The sequence below is a fragment of the Oncorhynchus tshawytscha genome, linkage group LG14, assembly GCF_018296145.1.
Source record: "Oncorhynchus tshawytscha isolate Ot180627B linkage group LG14, Otsh_v2.0, whole genome shotgun sequence".
Taxonomy (NCBI): domain Eukaryota; kingdom Metazoa; phylum Chordata; class Actinopteri; order Salmoniformes; family Salmonidae; genus Oncorhynchus; species Oncorhynchus tshawytscha.
Genome location: NC_056442.1, coordinates 2,238,061 through 2,259,673, shown reverse-complemented (window position 1 = coordinate 2,259,673; position 21,613 = coordinate 2,238,061). Strand labels below are relative to the sequence as shown.

General features: G+C 38.6%; 1 protein-coding gene and 1 long non-coding RNA gene across 5 annotated transcripts; both read left to right on the top strand.

Annotated features, from left to right (window-relative positions):
* The first annotated feature begins 912 nt into the window (after nt 1-912).
* Nucleotides 913-8,783, top strand: LOC112266355. Of its 2 annotated transcripts, none has more exons than XR_002955932.2 (4): nt 913-1,227; nt 6,642-6,692; nt 6,939-6,997; nt 7,299-8,783. It is a non-coding gene; the product is annotated as an uncharacterized LOC112266355 (long non-coding RNA). The 2 variants fall into 2 exon arrangements; XR_002955931.2 differs by having other exon boundaries at nt 914-1,326.
* Nucleotides 8,784-9,226: 443 nt separating this feature from the next.
* LOC112266354 (SLAM family member 8) lies at nt 9,227-21,412 on the top strand. Of its 3 annotated transcripts, none has more exons than XR_006078752.1 (10): nt 9,227-9,614; nt 10,874-11,164; nt 13,350-13,610; nt 13,959-14,057; nt 14,150-14,170; nt 14,270-14,290; nt 15,231-15,263; nt 15,341-15,505; nt 15,772-15,825; nt 15,941-16,012. XR_006078752.1 is itself a non-coding variant. In XM_024443744.2 (10 exons), the coding sequence occupies exons 1-9, from the start codon at nt 9,557-9,559 to the stop codon at nt 15,819-15,821; spliced, it is 870 nt and encodes a 289-aa protein (XP_024299512.1). In that variant the 5' UTR covers nt 9,227-9,556; the 3' UTR covers nt 15,822-15,825; nt 20,888-21,412. The 3 variants fall into 3 exon arrangements, 2 of the variants coding, with proteins under 2 accessions (XP_024299512.1, XP_024299511.1); XM_024443744.2 differs by lacking the exon at nt 15,941-16,012 and adding an exon at nt 20,888-21,412 and having other exon boundaries at nt 15,341-15,376; XM_024443743.2 differs by having other exon boundaries at nt 9,228-9,614; nt 15,341-15,376.
* Nucleotides 21,413-21,613: the final 201 nt, after the last annotated feature.

Below are 21,613 nucleotides of genomic sequence, written 5' to 3'. Positions count from 1 at the left end.
TTTAAGCTCTTCGATACTATTGTATGCATGATTCAGAGGTCTCGAGGTCAATGATTTTTTATGTGTTTTCGCATGTCATTTTCTCCAGACCATCGGCTCTTTTGTTTATCTTTGCAGAGACAGCATCGATTATGTTGATTATGTTGACCTGGAGTTCGCGCAAAGACAATTCTTTCTGTGACTTTTTGGGTGCGGGACTATTGACTGGATTTTCAGAATCAACCGAGTGTCCAGATTCCTCCATTTCAGGTGGCGTTTTTTCTCCGATGTATGAGTGCTCAGCTAGCAATTGCCTTCTCCTCCTTTGATCTTTAGCACATTCTTTTCTTCCATTTTTCCAAGTTTCAGATCAAATTAGCGGTCAAGTAAGCGTTGTTCTCTATTGTGTTTACTATAAGCCAAGTTCTGTTACATTTATGTAAGTTTGAGAGGGATAAAAGATAAAATCTCATCTGCACTCGCCGCCATCTTCCAAAGACCCCTCCACTGAATTATACTTCCTATTTTGGCGAATTTAGAACAACATCCGGGAATCTTTTGACATACTAAATATATACTCAATTCACCTCACAAATAATATTGTAATGAACCAGGCAGGGAGCAGGTCTCCAACCCTCGACCTTCTAGCCCGAAGTCCAGCGCGCTATCGACTGTGCCGCAAATGTATGCTCAAGCGACAAAGTCAATATCCGAGTTTATAAACCCAGGGTCGTTACACTATGGTTAGTATGAGTATTCGAACACAGCTAAAGTTTCAACCTAGCGTTTAAACCGGGTGCAACCCGGATACAGACGGTCCATGATCCGGGTCGTCACTAGTTACCACAGCAACAAAGTCATAAACCCCGCCTATTTCTAACATGCATTTTCTTTAAAATGTGATGATTATAAATCTAACCACACCGTTAACCATATCCCTAAACTTAAATTTAAAAAAAATAACATTTTTGTTTTCATGAATTATTACAATATAGAAATGGTTGTTTTTGTGGCTGTGGTAGATACCTTTGAAAATAACGTGCGGGACTTCTTGGACGCAGTATCCAGTTCTCCATAGTGGCTTCACAGCGGTATGAACTAGCCACATACCTGTTAGCTAGCATGGCTCATTTTAACCTAATGAATTAAAGTATCTTTACAAACTATCAACAATAACAATATGTCTAGGCTGACGCTCATCAGTACATGCTTATATCTGTGTCTGGCGCCCACTGTTCTCCGGAACAGGTAAAAACCCATGCCTATGAATAACAATTTGACGGGATGGGATGAACTAGGCTAGCAATGGTTCTTACAGGATGGCTATAGAAGAAAATACAACTATAGGTAGGCTACAATTTTGTCGAATTTGTGATACTGCACTGAATAAATAACCTAAGCCAAATGGCAACTTCTCCGGGTGCGCAATATTTCATGTGGGAGTTTCAGAAAAGCAAACTACATCAAACTAAGCGTATATTCTCTATTCATAGCTGATGTGGCAGTAAGAATAAAAGCGCATTCTGAGAACAACACAGTCAGGAGCATGGGAAGTATCGGCAGTCAGCGCGATGAAAGGATATTGAAATGGCGTCAGGGCTCACCTCAGAGCAAAACCAATAGGCTACATTGTTCATATGTATAGGCCTACCATTAAATAACGCAAAGCTGTACAGTGTATTCGGAAAGTATTCAGACCACTAGATCTTTCCACATTTTGTTACTTACACCCTTATTCTAAAATGTATTTAAATCGCCCCCCTCATCAATCTACACACAAAACCCCACAATGATAAAGCAAAGGAGGTGAAAAACTGAAATACCACATTTACATAAGTATTCAGACCCTTGACTCAGAACTTTGTTGAAACACCTTTGGCAGCGATTACAGCCTCCAGTCTTCTTGGGTATGGCTCTACAACTTGGCACATGTGTTTTTGGGGAGTTTCTTCCATTCTTCTCTGCAGATCCTGTCAAGCTCTGTCAGGTTGGATGGGGAGTGTCGCTGCACAGCTATTTTCAGGTCTCTCCAGAGATGTTTGATCGGGTTCAAGTCTGGGCCACTCAAGGACATTTAGAGACTTGTCCTGAAGCCACTCATGCATTGTATTGGCTGTGTGCCCAAGTCAGGTCCTGAGTGCTCTGGAGCAGGTTTTCATCAAGGATCTCTCTGTACTTTGCCTCGTTTATCTTTCCCTTGATCCTGAGAAGTCTCCCAGTCCCTGCCACTGGAAAAACATCCCCACTGCATGATGCTGCCACCACCATTCTTTACCGTACGGATGATGGCAGCTTTCCTCCAGACGTGACACTTGGCAGTCAGACCAAAGAGTTCAATCTTGGTTTCATCAGACCAGAGAATCTTGTTTCTCATGGCCTGAGAGTCCTTTAGGTGCCTTTTGGCAAACTCCAAGCAGGCTGTCATGTGCCTTTTACTTAGGAGTGACTTCTGTCTGGCTACTCTACCATACCAAAGACTTATTCAGTCCCACCTGGATCTCTCTCTCAATTATGTCATATGTTTTACCCCCTACACCACTTTCAATAAATTTGTAGAACAGTCCTGTATGCCAAATAGAATCAAATGGTTTTTGGAAGTCGATAAAGCAAGCGTATATTTTGGTGGACATGTTTATCTATCAGGGTGTGCGGGGTGTAAATATGATCAGTCGTGCAATGTTTTTGTACAATTCCAATTTGGCTTTTACTCAAGACATTGTGCTTATTAAGGAAGTTTAGAACTCTTGCATTTATAATAATACAGAAAACCTTCCTCAGGTTACTATTCACACAAATGCCTCTAATTGTTAGGCTCAAATTTGTCTCCGTTATTATAGATTGGAGTTATGAGTTATGTCAGGGAAATAACCTACACTCAGGATCAAATTAAACTTTTAATATAGCCAATTTACATTTTGCACTAGTGAGTTTGAGCATCTCATTTAGGGTGCCATCAGGTCCGCATGCTTTTTTAAATTTGAGGGCCTGAAGTTTCTTATAGAGCTCCTGGTCAGTAATTGGGAAGTCCAATGGATTTTGATTGTCCTTTATAACTTCTCATGAATTTGGCATTGTTCTGCATTTCTGTCAATTTGAACGGTGTTGTAGAGTGTTTGTTTTAAAATGGGTTGTCCATATGTCACCATTTTGTTTCGCTAATTCCTCAGGTTTTTATTTATTTTGTATTTTTTACAATTTTGCCAGAAGTTGTTTGTGTTTATGGACTCCTCAATTAGTGTCAGCTGCTTGCTGTTGTACTGTGCTTTTTTGGTTCTGAGTGTACATTTATAGAGTTTTAAAGTCTCACAGTAATGAAGGCGTAATTCACCATTATTTGGGTCTCTGTGCTTTTGGTTGGATAGCGTTCTAAGTTTTTTTCCTTATAATTTTACAATCTGCATCAAAGCAGTTGTCATCTGTGGTCTTTTTTGTTTAGTTTATCAAATTCAGTTATTCTTTTGCCTGAATATATATATATATATATATATATATATATATATATATATATATATATATATATATATATATATATATATATATATATATATATATATACAGTTGAAGTCGGAAGTTTACATACACCGTAGGCCAAATACATTTAAACTCAGTTTCACAATTCCTGACATTTAATCCTAATAAAAATGTACTGTCTTAGGTCAGTTAAAATCACCTCTTTATTTTAAGAATGTGAAATGTCAGAATAATAGAAGAGAGAAAGATTTACTTCAGCTTTAGTTTCTTTCATCACATTCCCAGTGCGTCAGAAGTTTACATATACACAATTCATATTTGGTAGCATTGCCTTTAAATTGTTTAACTTGGGTCAAACGTTTTGGGTAGCTTTCCACAACAAGTTGGGTGAATTTTGGCCCATTACTCCTGACAGAGAGCTGGTGTAACTGAGTCATGTTTGAAGGCTTCCTTGCTCGCACACGCTTTTTCAGTTCTGCCCACACATTTTCTATAAGATTGAGGTCAGGGCTTTGTGATGGCCACTCCAATACCTTGATTTTGTTGTCCTATGTCATACATTTTTGCAGGCATGTCTGATTTGCAGTACTGTCCGGGTTGCGTCAATTCGAATCTGGTATCAGGATAAGTATGACACTGAGTCACCGATTGTATGCTATGTATTTTTTATTAGCTAAGCAATAAGTGGTAAATGCAATTCTCGCAGGGCAAAAAGAGAACTGACTTGTTCTTGACAAAGATATTATAAATATACTCTGACAGAGGTAGTTCCTGCTTCCGAGCCGGCCTGTCACAGAGTAGAGACTGGGCGTGGTTTATACTCACCCAGCCTATCGTTGATTGTTGGCGCAGAAGCTGGTCCCACCCCCCTGTGCGCTTCAGTGGTCAGTCGCTGTAGCTGTGTAGAATATACAGTTATCAGGCACCTGGCTCCTGTTATCTAACAAAATACCATTTGTTCTCGCAACACTACGTTCTGAATGTGCCTCCCCCCAACTCATTGCACAGTTCCTGTCTTCATGTTATTCTGTATTTTTCCATCATGAGAAAGGCCCATGGCCCTGAAACTGTTAACAATGTTTGAAGTCAGCTATGTTGCATAACACATACATCCACACAAGCCAACAGCAGATAATATTCAATCACATATATGGTAACGGGCTATAGTGCATAACACAGAAACCTCATAGTACGCACAGTATGCACGTCAATCATTCCCAATTACTGGCTTCAGCCACCCTTTAAATTCAGGTACAGACTCTCACTCTTTAGCTGTACTTCTGGCTGTACAATTTTGATTGAGGCATGTTGATGTTTTAAGTTCTGTTCAAGATCAAACATTTGTGACCAACTATAATCATTGGGTTTGTCTTGTCGAACGCGTACTACTGCTGCTGCAGTCAGCCAACAATGCTGGCTTGCTGCTGCCTGTGCACAAGCTGAGCGCCTGCTGCTGACGTCACTCACAATGCACTTTTGCAGCCAGGCACGTGTGTTGTGACAGAGAAAATCAGTTGTGTCATTTAGAGGGATAATGCATTTTAGCGTTTGTCACTTTTCAAAAGTTGCTAAAAGTTCAAATACATTTTTTAAAGTAGCTAAATTTGTTGCTAGGTGCTGCTGTTTGAAAAAGAAAGTTGCCAGGGTAGTTCAAAAAGTTTCTAAATCTAGCAACAAAATTGCTAAATTGGCATCACTGGGTGTTTCCCGGAACAGAAAAGGTTGGGAACTGCTGTTCTAGAGATTACTCCATTAATCAGAATAAAAACAATCAGCCCACTAACCAGTGTAATTTCGTCAACAATAAACTATGACGGAAAATACTTGTCAACTACCTATTTTTCCTGACTAAAACTACGACGATAACGAGACATGATGCCCTTTGGAAAAAAACGAGAACTATTACAAATTACTTTAATGTTAGTCTACGAAAATGTGACAAGAATTCCCCATGAGACTAATGGACATTCAATTTGACTTGAAACTCATTTTCATCTGTTTTGTCCATGTCACGATCGTCATATGGGGACCAAAGCGCAGCGTGGTTAGAATACATTCTTCTTTATTCAATGAAGAACACGAAGAACCCTTAAACAACAAAACGACCGTGACCGTTATATAAACAATGTGCTAACGTGCAACATAACATAGAAAATAACCCACGAAATATCCAAAAAAAGATGGCTGCCTAAATATGGTTCCCAATCAGAGACAACAATAAACACCTGCCTCTAATTGAGAACCAATCCAGGCAACCATAGACCTACGTAAACACCTAGATGGAAAAAAAACCATAAATCTACAAAAAACCCTAGACAGTACAAACACCCTAGATGAGACAAAAAAAACACACATATCACCCATGTCACACCCTGACCTAACCAAAATAATAAAGAAAACAAAGAATACTAAGGTCAGGGCGTGACAGTCCAATCATAAGCATGCATGCAGAATATGTCATACAATCCTCTCGTTGGCAGAATTGACATCTTTCAGTTGCGGGATCTGAATGAGCTGATCTGCACGGCTCTCCTACACAGCTCCCAGGCGGTAGCCTAAATATATACATGATTTTATAGAAAATAATGCACTGACTATTATGTGACTGAAATGGTTGTGGTTAAGTCAGTGGAAGCCATTATGTGCATGATGGAAGTTAAGTTAGATGTTTGTATGAACTTTTTAATAAAACAAAAGAAAGTTACAATTACTAAATTAGGACTAGGATCGTCCAGTAGCCTGATAATAACTCAAACTAAGGATGATATTACTAATATGGGCCTAAGATTAAAATGTATTTTAGTCATAAAGACTAAAACTATATCTAAAATGGGTGACAAAATGAACACGGGTAGTAACACTAACACAGAAATGTGTTTGTCATATTATTAGTGGTGGCATTTATTTGAAGAACATGTTTTAGTGACGTCTACATACAGTATGAGAAGGTGCTTACTAATGTGAGTTTAAAGTTAGCAGTGTGTGGACTAGTGTATATATAAAAAGTGTATTATGCTGTTGGAAAATGTGCTGTGATGAGTAACCCCCCTCTTGATGCACATGCCACCACTGCTGAAAACAATCCTAGGGGAAACACTGCTGTAAAAGACTGATTCTTAAAAGTTCAACATAATATGCTGTTTCTTTCAAAGTATCTGATTAGAGAACGTTTGTCCTTCTATTCTCATTAGCAGCTGAAGTCAGCAGATCCAACAGTCCTAAAGATGAGTCAAAGCCTGATGGTAAGAAACAGTGGCATTCACCTGGAATTATGCCATCTACTATGTTGTTTACCTTGAGGATTGTTAGAGCAAGTTTGTGGTCCAGAAAAGACAAACTAGGAAATGCCTGTACTGTTTGATTGTTGTAGCTTATGAGGGTGTGAAGGGAGAGCAGGGATGTGTGTGTGCACTTGTGTGCTGACCTGCATGTGTGCGCTTGCGTGTGTGTATGATTAAGTCCAATTCTTCTGTTGTGTTTCTTGCCAGAAGCCAACCTGTTGATGGAGTAGAAAGACCACCAGTAAAGAATCCAGTGTTTTAGGATGGTAAGTAAGAGTCTGAGAAAGACACCAACCACAACATTTATTAAGAAATCATTAGGAAGTGGTCACATTGTTATTATGTTTGATGATCAACATGTGGTATTTTTTATTTTAATTTGGATACAAAGTTCAAGTCAGATTGGTGCTGGAATTCTTAAAGGAAAGGAAGAACACCTGTTGTTGCATTTATAACATAAGAACAAGAGTTTTTCCAGACCATGTGACCTGACCAGGAAAAACTCCTGGCCCTAGTCATTAGTAATGTTTTGTCTCATGAGCTCTTTCCTCTGTTGCTTCCTTCCAGCTGGTGGTCTTCCTGGTGGAGTAACTGAGGAGCAGAAACATGGGGTTTGAAGGCTCTCACTACATGATTCCATATCTGTTACATTGAGACAAATGACCAAGAAGAGAGAAACATGTTTGAACTGTTGGAGATGTTTTAAATGAAATGTACATTTAAAATGAGGGAAAACAAGCAAACGTTGCACATATTAACTTGCATTCAATCAGATGAAGTACAAAGCTACAAAAGTATTGGGACAGAGTCATTTATGCACCCCCCCCACCCCCAAGCAAGGTATACTGTAGGGAGAGGATATTGGTTGAGAGGAACCAGGCCTGAGGGGTAGAGCTCATTCTCATCTGCCTTGTAAAGAGAGAGAGCTCTGCAGTACTGAGATGTTTTATTACTAAGAGAGAGCTCTGCAGTACTGAGATGTTTTATTACTAAGAGAGAGCTCTGCAGTACTGAGATGTTTTATTACTAAGAGAGAGCTCTGCAGTACTGAGATGTTTTATTACTAAGAGAGAGCTCTGCAGTACTGAGATATTTTATTACTAAGAGAGAGCTCTGCAGTACTGAGATATTTTATTACTAAGAGAGAGCTCTGCAGTACTGAGATATGTTATTACTAACAACAGTGGTGCATGTGTATTTGTTTTAATACCTTAATATTAAAATTGTCTTTGTCAAATTCCTTCAAATTACCATCTGGTATATATCTAAGCATATCTGTTTTCACAATAGAATTTTGTCACCTGAATTTGACTTTTTTCTCAAATATATCTGAACATTAATCTGTGATGTAATATTTATATATTTTCTATAAAGGAGTTGAGTTCTATATCGGATTCTATTATTATGACCTCCATTCAAAAGGCACATCTGAGCTATCTTTGTAGCAGGTGCATGGTAACAACTGAATAACATGAGAGAGAAAAGAAGAAACCCGCACACTGCTCTTGGTAGTATCGCTGCATTTTATTAAGCTTAACGTATCGTCCTCGAGGTCTTCATCAGAGCTTTAATGAGTGTTTTTCATTTGCTCCCTTATGTAGACATTGCTCCACCCACATCCTTTCAATGCAGCAAATGAGGTTGGAGTCAAGGGGAAATAAACGTGATACCAAATATAACAATGTTCATTTCATAAGTATTCTAATAAAGTGTGTACATAAAATGTATTAAACACTTATGTAAAACCACAATGAGGAAATCAATCTATCAAGTAAGTTTTCCTTGTGTACAGTACATACAGTGCAAGAAAAAAATGCCAGAGTAGGTTGAAGTGGTGGCATTAGTTCATGTTCATATTCAAGTACCATGCATTGGAATTTCATCATAAAGACCTTTTAGGAATAATGTCTGGAGGGTGAAAATCCAAAAACATATTTTGCTCAGAGTGTTGTTTACTGTATATCCCCTCCCCTGTCTGATATCTTTACTTTCTCTATGCCACAAAATCTAAAGGTAGAAATGTCCTGTTTTTGGTCATTAAAATGTAATGAGACTGGATAATCCCTGTCGTTTCTCCTGATTGAACTTTTATGTTCACTAATTCTCTGTTTGAGAGAACGAGAGGTTTTATCTACATAACACAGCCCACATGGACATTTTATCATGTAGATAACATGGCTGGAGGAGCACCTTATAATGTAATTTATTTGGAACCGTTTTCCTGTGTGGGTGGCAGAAATATTCACACTTCATAATATTGCTGCAAAGCAAATGCACTTGAATCTATCTGCCAAACCTGTGTTAATTTGAGGTGTTTGATATTTTGATTGTTTCAGTGAAGGACTTGAGTTCTATATTGTATTTTATTATTATGACCTCTGAAAGTGATATGGTCGAATTGTTTTCTAACCTGATTGTTGAAAGAAATAGACAATGCCATGCCATTGCCATCCCGTAGGAGGCGCCAAATAGTAATACACTACTAGGAAGAGACTATTCGAGAGAAGGGTGGATATTCTCTCTAGGGGCTACATTGTAACAATTAAGAAATGTACGTAGCCCGTAATCTAGGTTACATTTTAACAATCTAAATTGTAACTATTTAAAATATATACAGTTGAAAATTGTAGCCATTAGCCAACAAATGCTTAGCCACACGACAGTGCAATTTAATTATCAAGAAGTTCTCTAGTAGGAAGTTGACTTTCACCTCATAGGCTACGAAAAGGGGGCTTTCTCAGAAAGGGAAACACGTAATGTAACCCAGGCTACTTCTATAGCAGTGTTAATAGATCGGACGAATTGTCAACGAGATTTCAAAGAAAATGTCGATCTCACTTCTGACTGTCTTTCTTGCGGAAGCAATACTCTGCACAGTTTCAGGTAGGTTTTGTTGCGCATGGATTATCCATGGTTTTCGATAGCACATATGGGTGGGAAGCCATTCGCAAATTGTAGTTTGTTAGTCATTTAGGCTGTTGTGTGCTTCTTAGAAACAAGATCAAGAATGGCAAACCACACCCAAAACAACGGATGTGCTACACAAGCCTAAAAAATGGAGACCGTGGGAGTGAACTGAAGCTTTTACAATGTGTAGTAGTCTACCTACCACCAGCATAATCGCATGAAAGTGGTAATAAATACGCGTTTTTAGGCCTATCGATAAGAAAAACGACCGCACCTTTTACTGTAGGCTACATCCACTGGACACATACGTCATTTCAACGTCTATTCCACGTTGGTTCTGTCGAAACAACTTTGATTCAACCAGTGTGCCCAGTGGGACAGATAGACTTAGTGTGAGCTGGTTACATAGAGGCCTAACCAAAGTACTATTTTTTTGGTATCTGTACTTTACTTTACTATTTATACTTTTGACAACTTTTACTTTTACTTCAGTACATTCTTAAAGAAAATATTGTACATTTTCCATGACACCCAAAAGTACTCATTACATTTAGAATGCTTAGCAGGACGGGAAAATGGTGCAATTCACACAATTATCAAGAGAACATCCCTGGTTATCCCTACTGCCTCTGATCTGGTGGACTCACTAAACACAAATGCTTCATTTGTAATTGATGTCTGAGTGTTGGAGTGTGCCCCTGGCTATTCATGCATCTAAAAAAAAAAAGAAGAAGTGCCGTCTGGTTTGCTTAATATAAGGAATTTGAAATCATTTTTACTTTTGATACTTAAGTATATTTCAAACCAATTACATTTAGACTTTTACTCAAATAGTGTTTTACTGGGTGACTCACTTTTGCTTGTCATTTTCTGTTAATGTGTCTTTACTTTAACTCAAGTATGACACATACAGATATCTCTAGCTTAAACAGACATATTTTGATTAATTTCTATTATGTTACTTAGATTGATGCACCGGTGCGTCAATAGACTCTAGGGGTTTATTCTTGAAGTATAACTTCTTTCTCATTTATAAATATATGGCAGAAAACAGAACAATATGGTTGGAATATGTTCATGCAATGGGATGAGAAGGCCACAATAATCTGCAGGCCTTGTGTATACATGTGTAGATAGATATAGGCTATCAGACTCATAACCTGGATAGGCTACATCTCCTTGGTTCATCTCCTTGGTATTCTGTTACAAGTATGACATATTGTCTGGTTTTCCAGGTGAACAGCTCTACAGAAAAGTGGGAGGTGAGCTCGTGTTGACGCCTGACAAGTCCACAGTGACTGACCCCATCACAAGCATCCTATGGAAGCATGGGAAGAACAAGGTGGCAGAGTGGGACAAGGATTTTGGTGGTCTGGACATCTATGCTGCCTTCAAAGAGCGTACAACCCTGGACCAGACTACTGGAGAGCTGAGAATCAGTGGATTGAAGAAAACAGACAGTGGAGATTATTCTGTGGAATTCAACAGCAAACTGCTTGACCAGACATATAAACTATTTGTTATCAGTAAGTATTTCTGTATGTGGACTTGTTTTCCTACCTTGAGTAGAAGTCGACCGATTATGATTTTTCAACCGATTATTGGAGGACCAAAAAAAGCTGATACCCATTAATCGCCCGATTTAAAAAAATATATATATATATATATATACAAAAAATATACAAAATATATATATATATTTGTAATAATGACAATTACAACAATACTGAATGAACATTGAACACTTTTATTTTAACTTAATATAATACTTAAATAAAATCTATTTAATCTCAAATAAATAATGAAACATGTTAAATTTGGTTTAAATAATGCAAAAACAGTGTTGGAGAAGAAAGTAAAAGTGCAATATGTGCCATGTAAAAAACAACGTTTAAGTTCCTTGCTCAGGACATGAGAACATATGAAAGCTGATAGTTCAATATTCCCAGTTATTCAATATTCCCAGTTAAGAAGTTTTAGGTTGTTGTTATTAAAGGACTATTTCTCTCTATACCATTTGTAGTTCATATACCTTTGACTATTGGATGTTCTAATAGGCACTATAGTATTGCCAGCCTAATCTCAGGAGTTGATAGACTTGAAGTCATAAACAGCGCTGTGGATCAAGCATTGCTAAGAACTGCTTGCAAAACGCAAAAAGTGCTGTTTGAATGAATGCTTACGAGCCTGCTGCTGCCTACCACCGCTCAGACTGCTCTATCAAATCATAGACTTAATTATAATATAATAAACTCAGAAATACGAGCCTTTGGTCATTAAAAAGGTCAAATCCGGAAACTATCTTTTCGAAAACATTACATTTATTCTTTCAGTGAAATATGGAACCGTTCCGTATTTTATCGAACAGGTGGCATCCATAAGTCTAAATATTGCTGTTACATTGCACAACCTTCAATGTTATGTCATAATTATGTACAATTCTGGCAAATTAGTTCACAGTTTGCAACGAACCAGGCGGCCCAAACTGTTGCATATACCCTGACTCTGCTTGCACTGAATGCAAGAGAAGTGACACAATTTCCATAGTTAATATTGCCTGCTAACATGAATTTCTGTTAACTAAATATGCAGGTTTAAAAAATATACATCTGTGTATTGATTTTAAGAAAGACATTGATGTTTATGATTAGGTCAATTTGTCGCGAATGTGCTTCTGTTAAATCATCACCCGTTTGGCGACGTTGAACTAGGCTGTGATTCGATGATGAATTAACAGGCACCGCATTAATTATATGCAACGCAGGACAAGCTAGTTAACCTAGTAATATCATCAACCATATGTAGTTAACTAGTGATTATGTGAAGATTGATTGTTTTTTATAAGATAAGTTTAATGCTAGCTAGCAACTTACCTTGGCTCCTTGCTGCCACAAGGTCCTTTTGATGCTGCACTCGCATAACAGGTGGTCAGCCTGCCACGCAGTTTCCTCGTGGATTGCAATGTAACCGTCATCCAAAAAGGCTGGTTACCGATTGTTATGAAAACTTGAAATCGGCCCTAATTAATCGGCCGACCTCTAATCTTGACCAGAATGTCCTGACGAGATAGGAAAACAAGAAAAATTCTGGAAAGTCAGGACATTTAGCATGTCCTGAAAAGTAAAAATGCTATTTTAGGTTTAAGGGTTAGGTTTAGGGTTTGGGGTTACGGTTAAAGATGCACTCTCAAACTTTTGTATAATTTCAGCCAGTAGTTTTGAATGTGGTGCAAGTGTGCCAAAAGTCCTCCCCTTTTTTTGGTACTACGTCATCCATTTCGTATGATATGTTACATCTTGCCATTTTTATTTGTTTATTATTATAATAAATGTTTTTGTATTTTGTATGATACTGTATGTTACGAATCCAGTTTGTACTATATGTTCTGAATTTGAGTGTGCTTAAGATCCTGGAGTGCATCTTTAAGGTTAGGGGTAGGGTTATGATTAGGGTTAGGAGTTAGTTCGGGTTAAGATTAGGGCTAGGGTTATGATTAGGGTTAGTTCAGTTTTCGGGCTAAGGTTAAGGGTGTGAGGAAATTAAAGGCTTTTGAATGGAAATGAATTTTTACTCCCCAAAAAGTCCTGACAAGTAACGAAAACATGGTGGTGTGTCTGTTTGCATGTGTGTCTGGCGTGCACGAAACAGTGAGTACAAGCACCCCCCCCCCCAATAAAACCATTGTTCTGTCTTGATCTCTTCTATTTTCAGAGGCAGTCCCCAAACCCAAAATCACTTCTTCCTGTAACCCAGACAAAACCTGCAATCTGACCTGTGAGGGCAACACCACTGATGCTGAACCAGTCACCTACAGCTGGAAACAGGGAGAGGGGGCGTGGGAGGACTTAGACAAACAGATTAATATCAATAAGAGAGACACTGGCAAATCAACCAACAGTTACACGTACTTCTGCAAGATGAAGAACTCTGCTGGGGAAGGTGAAGTCAGCGAGCCAGTGGTGTTAGGCTCAGGTGAGAGGACTCTCGTAAGAGTGAACGCTAAAATCAGCTACACCTGTCAATTCAAGGACCCTGTGAGCGAGGCCAGTGAAGTCTTTGATAAAGACCCATTTGGCCCAGGTGACAGGACACTCATAGTTGTTGTTACACTGCCCAGTATGTTGTTATAGCCTAAGACTACTATATGTATGAATCTGGGATTGTTGATAGGTGAGGTACTCAATATTAAGGTGTTCCTAATGTTTGGTATAGTCAGTGTAGCTGAGGGATTTGGGAAGATAGTACAAAAGCATCTGGACTGGAAAGTTGTGTCATATTTTACTAAATGTTAACATTAAATGTATTCCTTCCTCACTGCAGATGGCTGGTTGACCAAGGCCAGGTTCATTGGTATTTCTGTCTTTGTTCTTGCTGTTGCTGGAGTTCTATCGTTCATTTTTGGTCATAGAGCTAAAACGGGTAAGGACAAATTATATTTATTGCACATTTTACTTACACATGTATGAGGTGGATTGTCAAAGTAAATGTATTCTTATTTTTCTATACCACAGGAGTTTGGATCTATGAGAAAGGTAGGATGATTGTCTTCCTGTCTGTGTCTGTCTGTCTGTAATCTTGGGTAATAGTTGTGATTTGATGAAACTAATCCCTTTTTCCTTTTTTTCTTTCAGAATCAATGCCTTGGAAAGGAGGTAGGAAACATGCATTATGTTTCATTTGTAGTAATGTTCATTTAAGTTCCATTCATTGTTTTGTAGTAATGTTCATTTAAATTCCATTCATTGTTTTGTAGTAATGTTCATTTAAATTCCATTCATTGTTTTGTAGTAATGTTCATTTAAGTTCCATTCATTGTTTTGTAGTAATGTTCATTTAAATTCCATTCATTGTTTTGTAGTAATGTTCATTTAAGTTCCATTCATTGTTTTGTAGTAATGTTCATTTAAATTCCATTCATTGTTTTGTAGTAATGTTCATTTAAGTTCCATTCATTGTTTTGTAGTAATGTGCATTTAAATTCCATTCATTGTTTTGTAGTAATGTTCATTTAAGTTCCATTCATTGTTTTGTAGTAATGTTCATTTAAATTCCATTCATTGTTTTGTAGTAATGTTCATTTAAGTTCCATTCATTGTTTTGTAGTAATGTTCATTTAAATTCCATTCATTGTTTTGTAGTAATGTTTATTTAAATTCCATTCATTGTTTTGTAGTAATGTTCATTTAAATTCCATTCATTGTTTTGTAGTAATGTTTATTTAAATTCCATTCGTTGTTTTGTAGTAATGTTCATTTAAATTCCATTCATTGTTTTGTAGTAATGTTCATTTAAATTCCATTCATTGTTTTGTAGTAATGTTCATTTAAATTCCATTCATTGTTTTGTAGTAATGTTCATTTAAATTCCATTCATTGTTTTGTAGTAATGTTCATTTAAATTCCATTCATTGTTTTGTAGTAATGTTCATTTAAATTCCATTCATTGTTTTCGCTGCCATCACGATTCCTCACGATCATGTCCCTTTGCTCCGGTGGAAGGGAGATGAACATGTTAAATGTGTATTACTTGCATTAGTCACTGCTGAGATTACTGACCTAATTCAAATATCTCTTCTCTGTTTTCCATTACTAGAATTCTGGAGAAACCAGAGAGAAGTGGGACCTAGTAAGTGTTTCCTTTACTTGACCACAACAAACAGGATCTGTGTATGATTAAGCTAAACTCTCTCTCTCTCTCTTCAGCCACTGACACATCAAATGGAGTTTCTGCATCCACAGGCAAGTCATAGAGCTACTTCTAGACTGCATGATGCAGAAATAGTACCAGAAGTATCATTAGATGTCTCTCAGGTGTCTCCTACTCTGCTGTTAACACAACCGCAGCTGAAGAGGGGCAGGGGAAGGAAGGTATGATGCCCAGCATCTTCCACTTCTATGTTTGATCTGAAGGGACCAAATAGGAGTTAGGAATATAACTTTAACCTCCTGGGCCACCCAAATGAAAAATGTATGCATGCATGACTGTACAGTAAGTCACTTTGGATAAATGAGTTTGCTTAATGGCATAAACAGTATTATATTTAAGATGTTAGCAATATGGTGGTATGTCTATCTAGCGATGGCAATGGGACTTTGAGCGCTCCAACTATCCTGTTTTGTTTGTTATTTTGCAGAGGAAGCCTTGGCGAGGGAAAATTATCATAAAGATGATTCGGTATTGTAGGATGGTAAGTTTGACTGTAAAATAATATATACTGCATCCACCTCATTCTCTTAATTGTGAACCAATTTAGGCTAACTCTACCAGTGTGTTGACCTCTTGTTCCTACTGATGTGTTTTAGCTGTGGATCTGTGGGCCAGAGGATCACTGTGGCTCAAGAGAAACAAACATCTAGACAACGAGCACTGGATGACAAAAAGAATGTTACATCCCGATCTGAGAAATAGAGGTCAATTTGAGTTACAGATGTAGGATCTTAATTTGAGCTAAGCTGAGTTTGTTACTGCAGGAAAATAGTCCAGCAGAAAGGAACTTTTAATTATATGGATTATAATACATTTTGTATTTATAATACATTTTGTAGGGGTTAATATTTTTTTTTATTAACTAGGCAAGTCAGTTAAGAACAAATTCTTATTTTCAATGACGGCCTAGGAACAGTGGGTTAACTGCCTGTTCAGGGGCAGAACGACAGATTTGTACCTTGTCAGCTCAGGGATTTGAACTTGCAACCTTCCGGTTACTAGTCCAACGCTCTAACCACTAGGCTACCCTGCCGCCCCTTTATATATATTTTTTTTGTACAGGAAAATCAAGTCAGAAGTTTCAAAGTGGAAATTACTCATTTCAGAAGCCCTTTTAAGCCTTGAGTACACTACAAGTTTTACATGCTTAGGGCCTCCCGAGTTGCGCAGTGGTCTAAGGCACTGCATTGCAGTTGCTAGCTGTGCCACTAGAAATCCTGGTTTGAGTCCAGGCTCTGTCGCAGCCGGCCGAGACCGGGAGACCCATGGGGCGGTGCACAATTGGCCCAGCGTCGTCTAGGTTAGGGGAGGGTTTGGCCGGCCGGGATGTCCTTGTCCCATCGCTCTCTAGCGACTCCTGTGGCGGGCGGGGCCAGTGCATGCTGACACGGTCGCCAGGTGTACGGTGTTTCCTCCGACATATTGGTGTGGCTGGCTTCCGGGTTAAGGGGGCATTGTGTCAAGAAGCAGTGCGGGTTGGTTGGGTCGTGTTTCGGAGGACGCATGGCTCCCGACCTTCGCCTCTCCCAAGTCCGTACGGGAGTTGCAGTGAGGAGACAAGACTGTAATTACCAATTGTATATCATGAAATTGGGGAGAAAAATGTGTTAAAAAAATAAATAATATATATATATTAAGTGTACATGCTTTGCAGGAAAGAACAATTTGCAAAGTAAATTGCTAAACCTTACAAATTCTCAGGATCATAGACAAACCTATGACACCAATGACTACTACACTGAGTATGTTTACATGCACACAAATTATTCAATATTAGCTAATTAGGGTTAATACTCAGAGTTTGGCATCAGTCATGTCAACACCTTACTCTGATTTTCTTAATCGGTGTAAGGTCAAAAGTGAAGTAAGCATATGCCGCAATCTTTCTAATTATAATGGTATGTAAACACCTTAATCTCACTTCCAGTGGTGTATTAATGGCATGTAAACATCCTAATCTTGCTTCCAGTGGTGTATTAATGGCATGTAAACATCCTAATCTCACTTCCAGTGGTGTATTAATGGCATGTAAACAACTTAATCTCACTTCCAGTGGTGTATTAATGGCATGTAAACACCTTAATCTCACTTCCAGTGGTGTATTAATGGCACGTAAACACCTTAATCTCACTTCCAGTGGTGTATTAATGGCATGTAAACATCCTAATCTCACTTCCAGTGGTGTATTAATGGCATGTAAACAACTTAATCTCAGTTCCAGTGGTGTATTAATGGCATGTAAACAACTTAATCTCAGTTCCAGTGGTGTATTTGATCTGCACATGTGCTATCATGAGCAGCGTGAACCTCCTTTTCTGGCACAGGTGAAGTGAGTTTGGGAAATCTGAAAGTATGTATAGTTTTCACATGCAAACATTATATAGTATGTCCAAACTCTGAATCAGATAGGCTTCCCAAAATGATATGATCGATGTGATAGAACGTTTATGTTGATTGATGATTTTCAGGTTGCCTAAATATAACCTGTCCACCGGAATGTAGAGGAAATCGTTCTTCTCGCAAAGCATGTAAACGTTTTAATCAAACTATAATATTAATCAGAGTATTAACACAAATCATATTATTGAATGCATATAAACATACCTGTTGTTACATGAAATACGATAGTTTGCAAAAATACTTAATTTAAAGTTTGCGCTTATATAGAAATATGCAGTTGGTAAAGTGCAATTGCTCAAACTTAAGCCATGTGCCTTTAAAGCCTGCTCACACTTCTACTCTGCCAGTGTGTACCTCTGTGTATATTTCTGTTCTTTCTTAACCCATGTGAGAACAAGTTTACTGCAGTACGAGCAAACTTTACAATGACAATCTTAAACTGTGTGATGTGATTGCAAGATCACTGCCTTACTTCTCATAATCAATAATAGTAAAGTCAATTTTTACCCAGTGCTGTCTAATTGGAATGTAAATATCCTATCGTTTTACATGTTTATTTCCTGCATCTTAAACCAATGTTGATTTTGTGTTGAATGTATGTAACATTTGCATATATTTCTATAGAGACCAAGGCCTCAGTTCTGTACATGTTGTGAGAGTGAATGCTGTCTTTTTAACAGAATTGTAAAACTGTCACACTTAGAAGTTAATAGTAATAAAGCAGTGGTTTTATTTTTAATGATTTGAATGTGCCTGACACCATAGACACCCTACAGGCCTGTACTGTACCTGGCATTACGTGGTATACCAAAGATACTGGCAACTAACTCAATATATCTCATCGGTGTCGTTTCTAATGTGAGCAAATTAAGCATATTGGACAGAACAAGCAAGGAGGTGGGCAGATCCAGGCACGAGCTAGCAAGATCCTATTGGCACGTGTTTGCAAGCATTTGCATATTTCCGTTAGGGAATTCCTTTTCTCTAAAGTGTGTTTGGGGCAATAACTCAATTCGCCCTTGCATTCCTAAACAACAAAAACATTTGAAGCTTTGGCGAAGGGTCAAGTCTACAAAACGGAGTGAGTGGAGGTTCAAAATGGACGCTTCAGATTTATACATCCGGTGAGACATCTGGCTCTTTCTATCTGTGGTGCACTTTGTGACAGTTGAATAAAGAAGTATCTATTGCACCCCTTGGTGAACTCACACGACCAGTGTGTCATAAAATGAGGAAGGGTGTGGCTTAGTTGTTACTATGTGATCATGCTTGAAACGACGGCACAGTACAACCACATAGTCCATTTCACCGCTCCCCCTAACCTTAACCATTACCCAAACCTTAAACCTAACTAAATCGAGTACCAAAAATGTAGGTAGTTACACATTAGTTCGGACAAAATCGTAACTTTAGTTCTTTCTAGCATGGCCATCTACAGTAGTAACTACAGAGTTGTTTTTTGCTGCACTCAGTGACTCACAGATGCCCCCTTCTGGATGTACAGCCAAAAGCACTATGGACACCGTTGTGGCCAATTTGTGCTGTTAGATTATGTCTAGTTGTTTGTGTGTGTACCCACAATGCCTGCATGTGAGTTTGGAGCCCCACCTGTTCAAGCCTCTACCCTTGAATGACACTCACCTTGAGGTTCCGTTTCCTGCCCTCGGCTATCGATGAATAAACTACAAATGTCTTGATCTTCTGAAACTTCGGTTTCACCACATCTCCTATTCAGTTTTAACCATTGTCAAGTGATTACCCATCTCATTTACCCTTCAAAGCTCAACGACAGTGTCCCAGAGTCCACTTGTTTATGACATCCTAGACTAAAGAACAAGGCTTTTCTGAACCTTTCCTGTCTAGGTTGATGAACAACCAACCTTCACAATTTGTGCAGGACTAGTGTTAGAGTCCTTATAGTGATCTTTTCAAACTGACAGAATCTCGGTTAATGGAATGTTCATTTCGGAGTATAATTAATTGTTAAATGGAACAGATCCCTCTCTCTTACTTGACTGTAGACAGCTCAGACTCAGTTATTCAACTGAATGTTTTTCCTTTTGAAGGCCTAATAATACGTAATATGGACTTGTTAATAGATGAATAGATACCAGATGAGTTCTGGTCCAACAGACAGTATAGCCTACTATTGTACCACATGGTACACTGTAAGATCAAGCCCATTGACATGCTGTCTGCTTCACAGCCTCACACATTGACCTAATGTTCTAAGGTAACTGACTTCAGGGTGAATATCCTTCATCTCTGTGACATTGTTTATGACCTGGTAGTAATGGTCTCTATTAATGTATAACTATGGCAGAGGGATCGGCATGTTGGCTACTTTTATGGTACGTAGTTCCACTGACCCTGTTACAATAAAGATAACCTCGTCCCCAGGCTGGAATTACTGGAGAGAGACAGACAGACAGACAGACAGAGACAGGGAGCATGGGAGAGAGAGAGAGACAGACAGAGGCAGAGAGAAACAGAGAGAGCCGGCTGGTGGATGAGACTACAATAAAGATAACTTGATGATAAGACTGAACGAGCTTAAACAAGCGCTGTGTGTGTGTGTGTGTGTGTGTGTGTGCTTGAAGCCCTGACAGTGCTGCCCACTCACACAACCATGGCATCTGGTGGCTCTCTAGAGCAGTAATAATGAAGAGAGATATTCAGGAATGGGAGAGCCCAAACTGCACAGTTGTATGGTTAGTAATGCCAAGAAGCAGAGAGAGAGAGTGAGAAAGTTGAGAAACAGAGACAGAAGTGTATTTCTTGTTTCTACCAGGAGGAGGCAGTGCTAAGCCAAGCTTTACCACTGCTGGCTGCACCCATCAGTACGCACAGTGACTGGGAGTAGCATGTCAAACACACCACAGAAATAAACATGTTTATTTACCCCATACAAAAAGCACGAATACATTAAATCTACACATTAATATTGCATACTGTAATGTTTTGTAATGGTCATAGGATTTCCTGGAATCAGTCCTGGAATCAGTCACTCTAGAGACATAAACAAGGATTATGGAAAGATTAGGTCCTGTAAGAAAGCAGGAAGTACACATGGGAGCCAACTGATCCATTTGTGTCACTCAGTGGGAGTTGATGTCTAATCCCTCTTCCCTTTCTCATTATAGGAATCAGTATGACAGCTATGAGCCATTGACCAACTCATCATTTTCGGCTGTTGACACCACAAAATCGACACTGGTGTTGACATCACAGTTCCACATGAATGACTGCCACGTCCACTCTGTCTCAAACTGTTTAACCCGGACACTGCATTATAACTTGCTTATCCACTCAAACTGTTTAACCCAGACACTGCATTATAACTTGCTTATCCACTCAAACTGTTTAACCCAGACACTGCATTATAACTTGCTTATCCACTCAAACTGTTTAACCCAGACACTGCATTATAACTTGCTTATCCACTCAAACTGTTTAACCCAGACACTGCATTATAACTTGCTTATCCACTCAAACTGTTTAACCCGGACACTGCATTATAACTTGCTTATCCACTCAAACTGTTTAACCCGGACACTGCATTATAACTTGCTTATCCACTCAAATGTTGCTTCCTCAACAGTTTCTTCAAACTGTTTTGTATATATTTAATGTATATATTATCTAGATATTAAACTGTCTTAATGACATCTCTCATTTCCTTATTACCATAGTGCCTCCATGGTAACAGCGTGACCATCCTTAGATTATTCCGCAGCCCACTAGTGAGCTGATCTAAAACCAGCATGGGAGAGACATACCTCCTATTACAACCCTTTGTAGAGGGAGTTTTTTAATGTTATTCTCAGAATTCTACCCCACTCACAGAATTCTGCATTCTACCTGCCCCT

Excerpts from the sequence above, each read along its gene's own strand:
- LOC112266354 (XM_024443744.2), top strand. The coding sequence starts at position 9,557 with ATGTCGATCTCACTTCTGACTGTCTTTCTTGCGGAAGCAATACTCTGC. Across the intron at positions 11,165-13,349 it reads ATATAAACTATTTGTTATCA|AGGCAGTCCCCAAACCCAAA; the intron begins GTAAGTATTTCT and ends TTCTATTTTCAG. Across the intron at positions 15,377-15,771 it reads TGGAGTTTCTGCATCCACAG|AGGAAGCCTTGGCGAGGGAA; the intron begins GCAAGTCATAGA and ends GTTATTTTGCAG.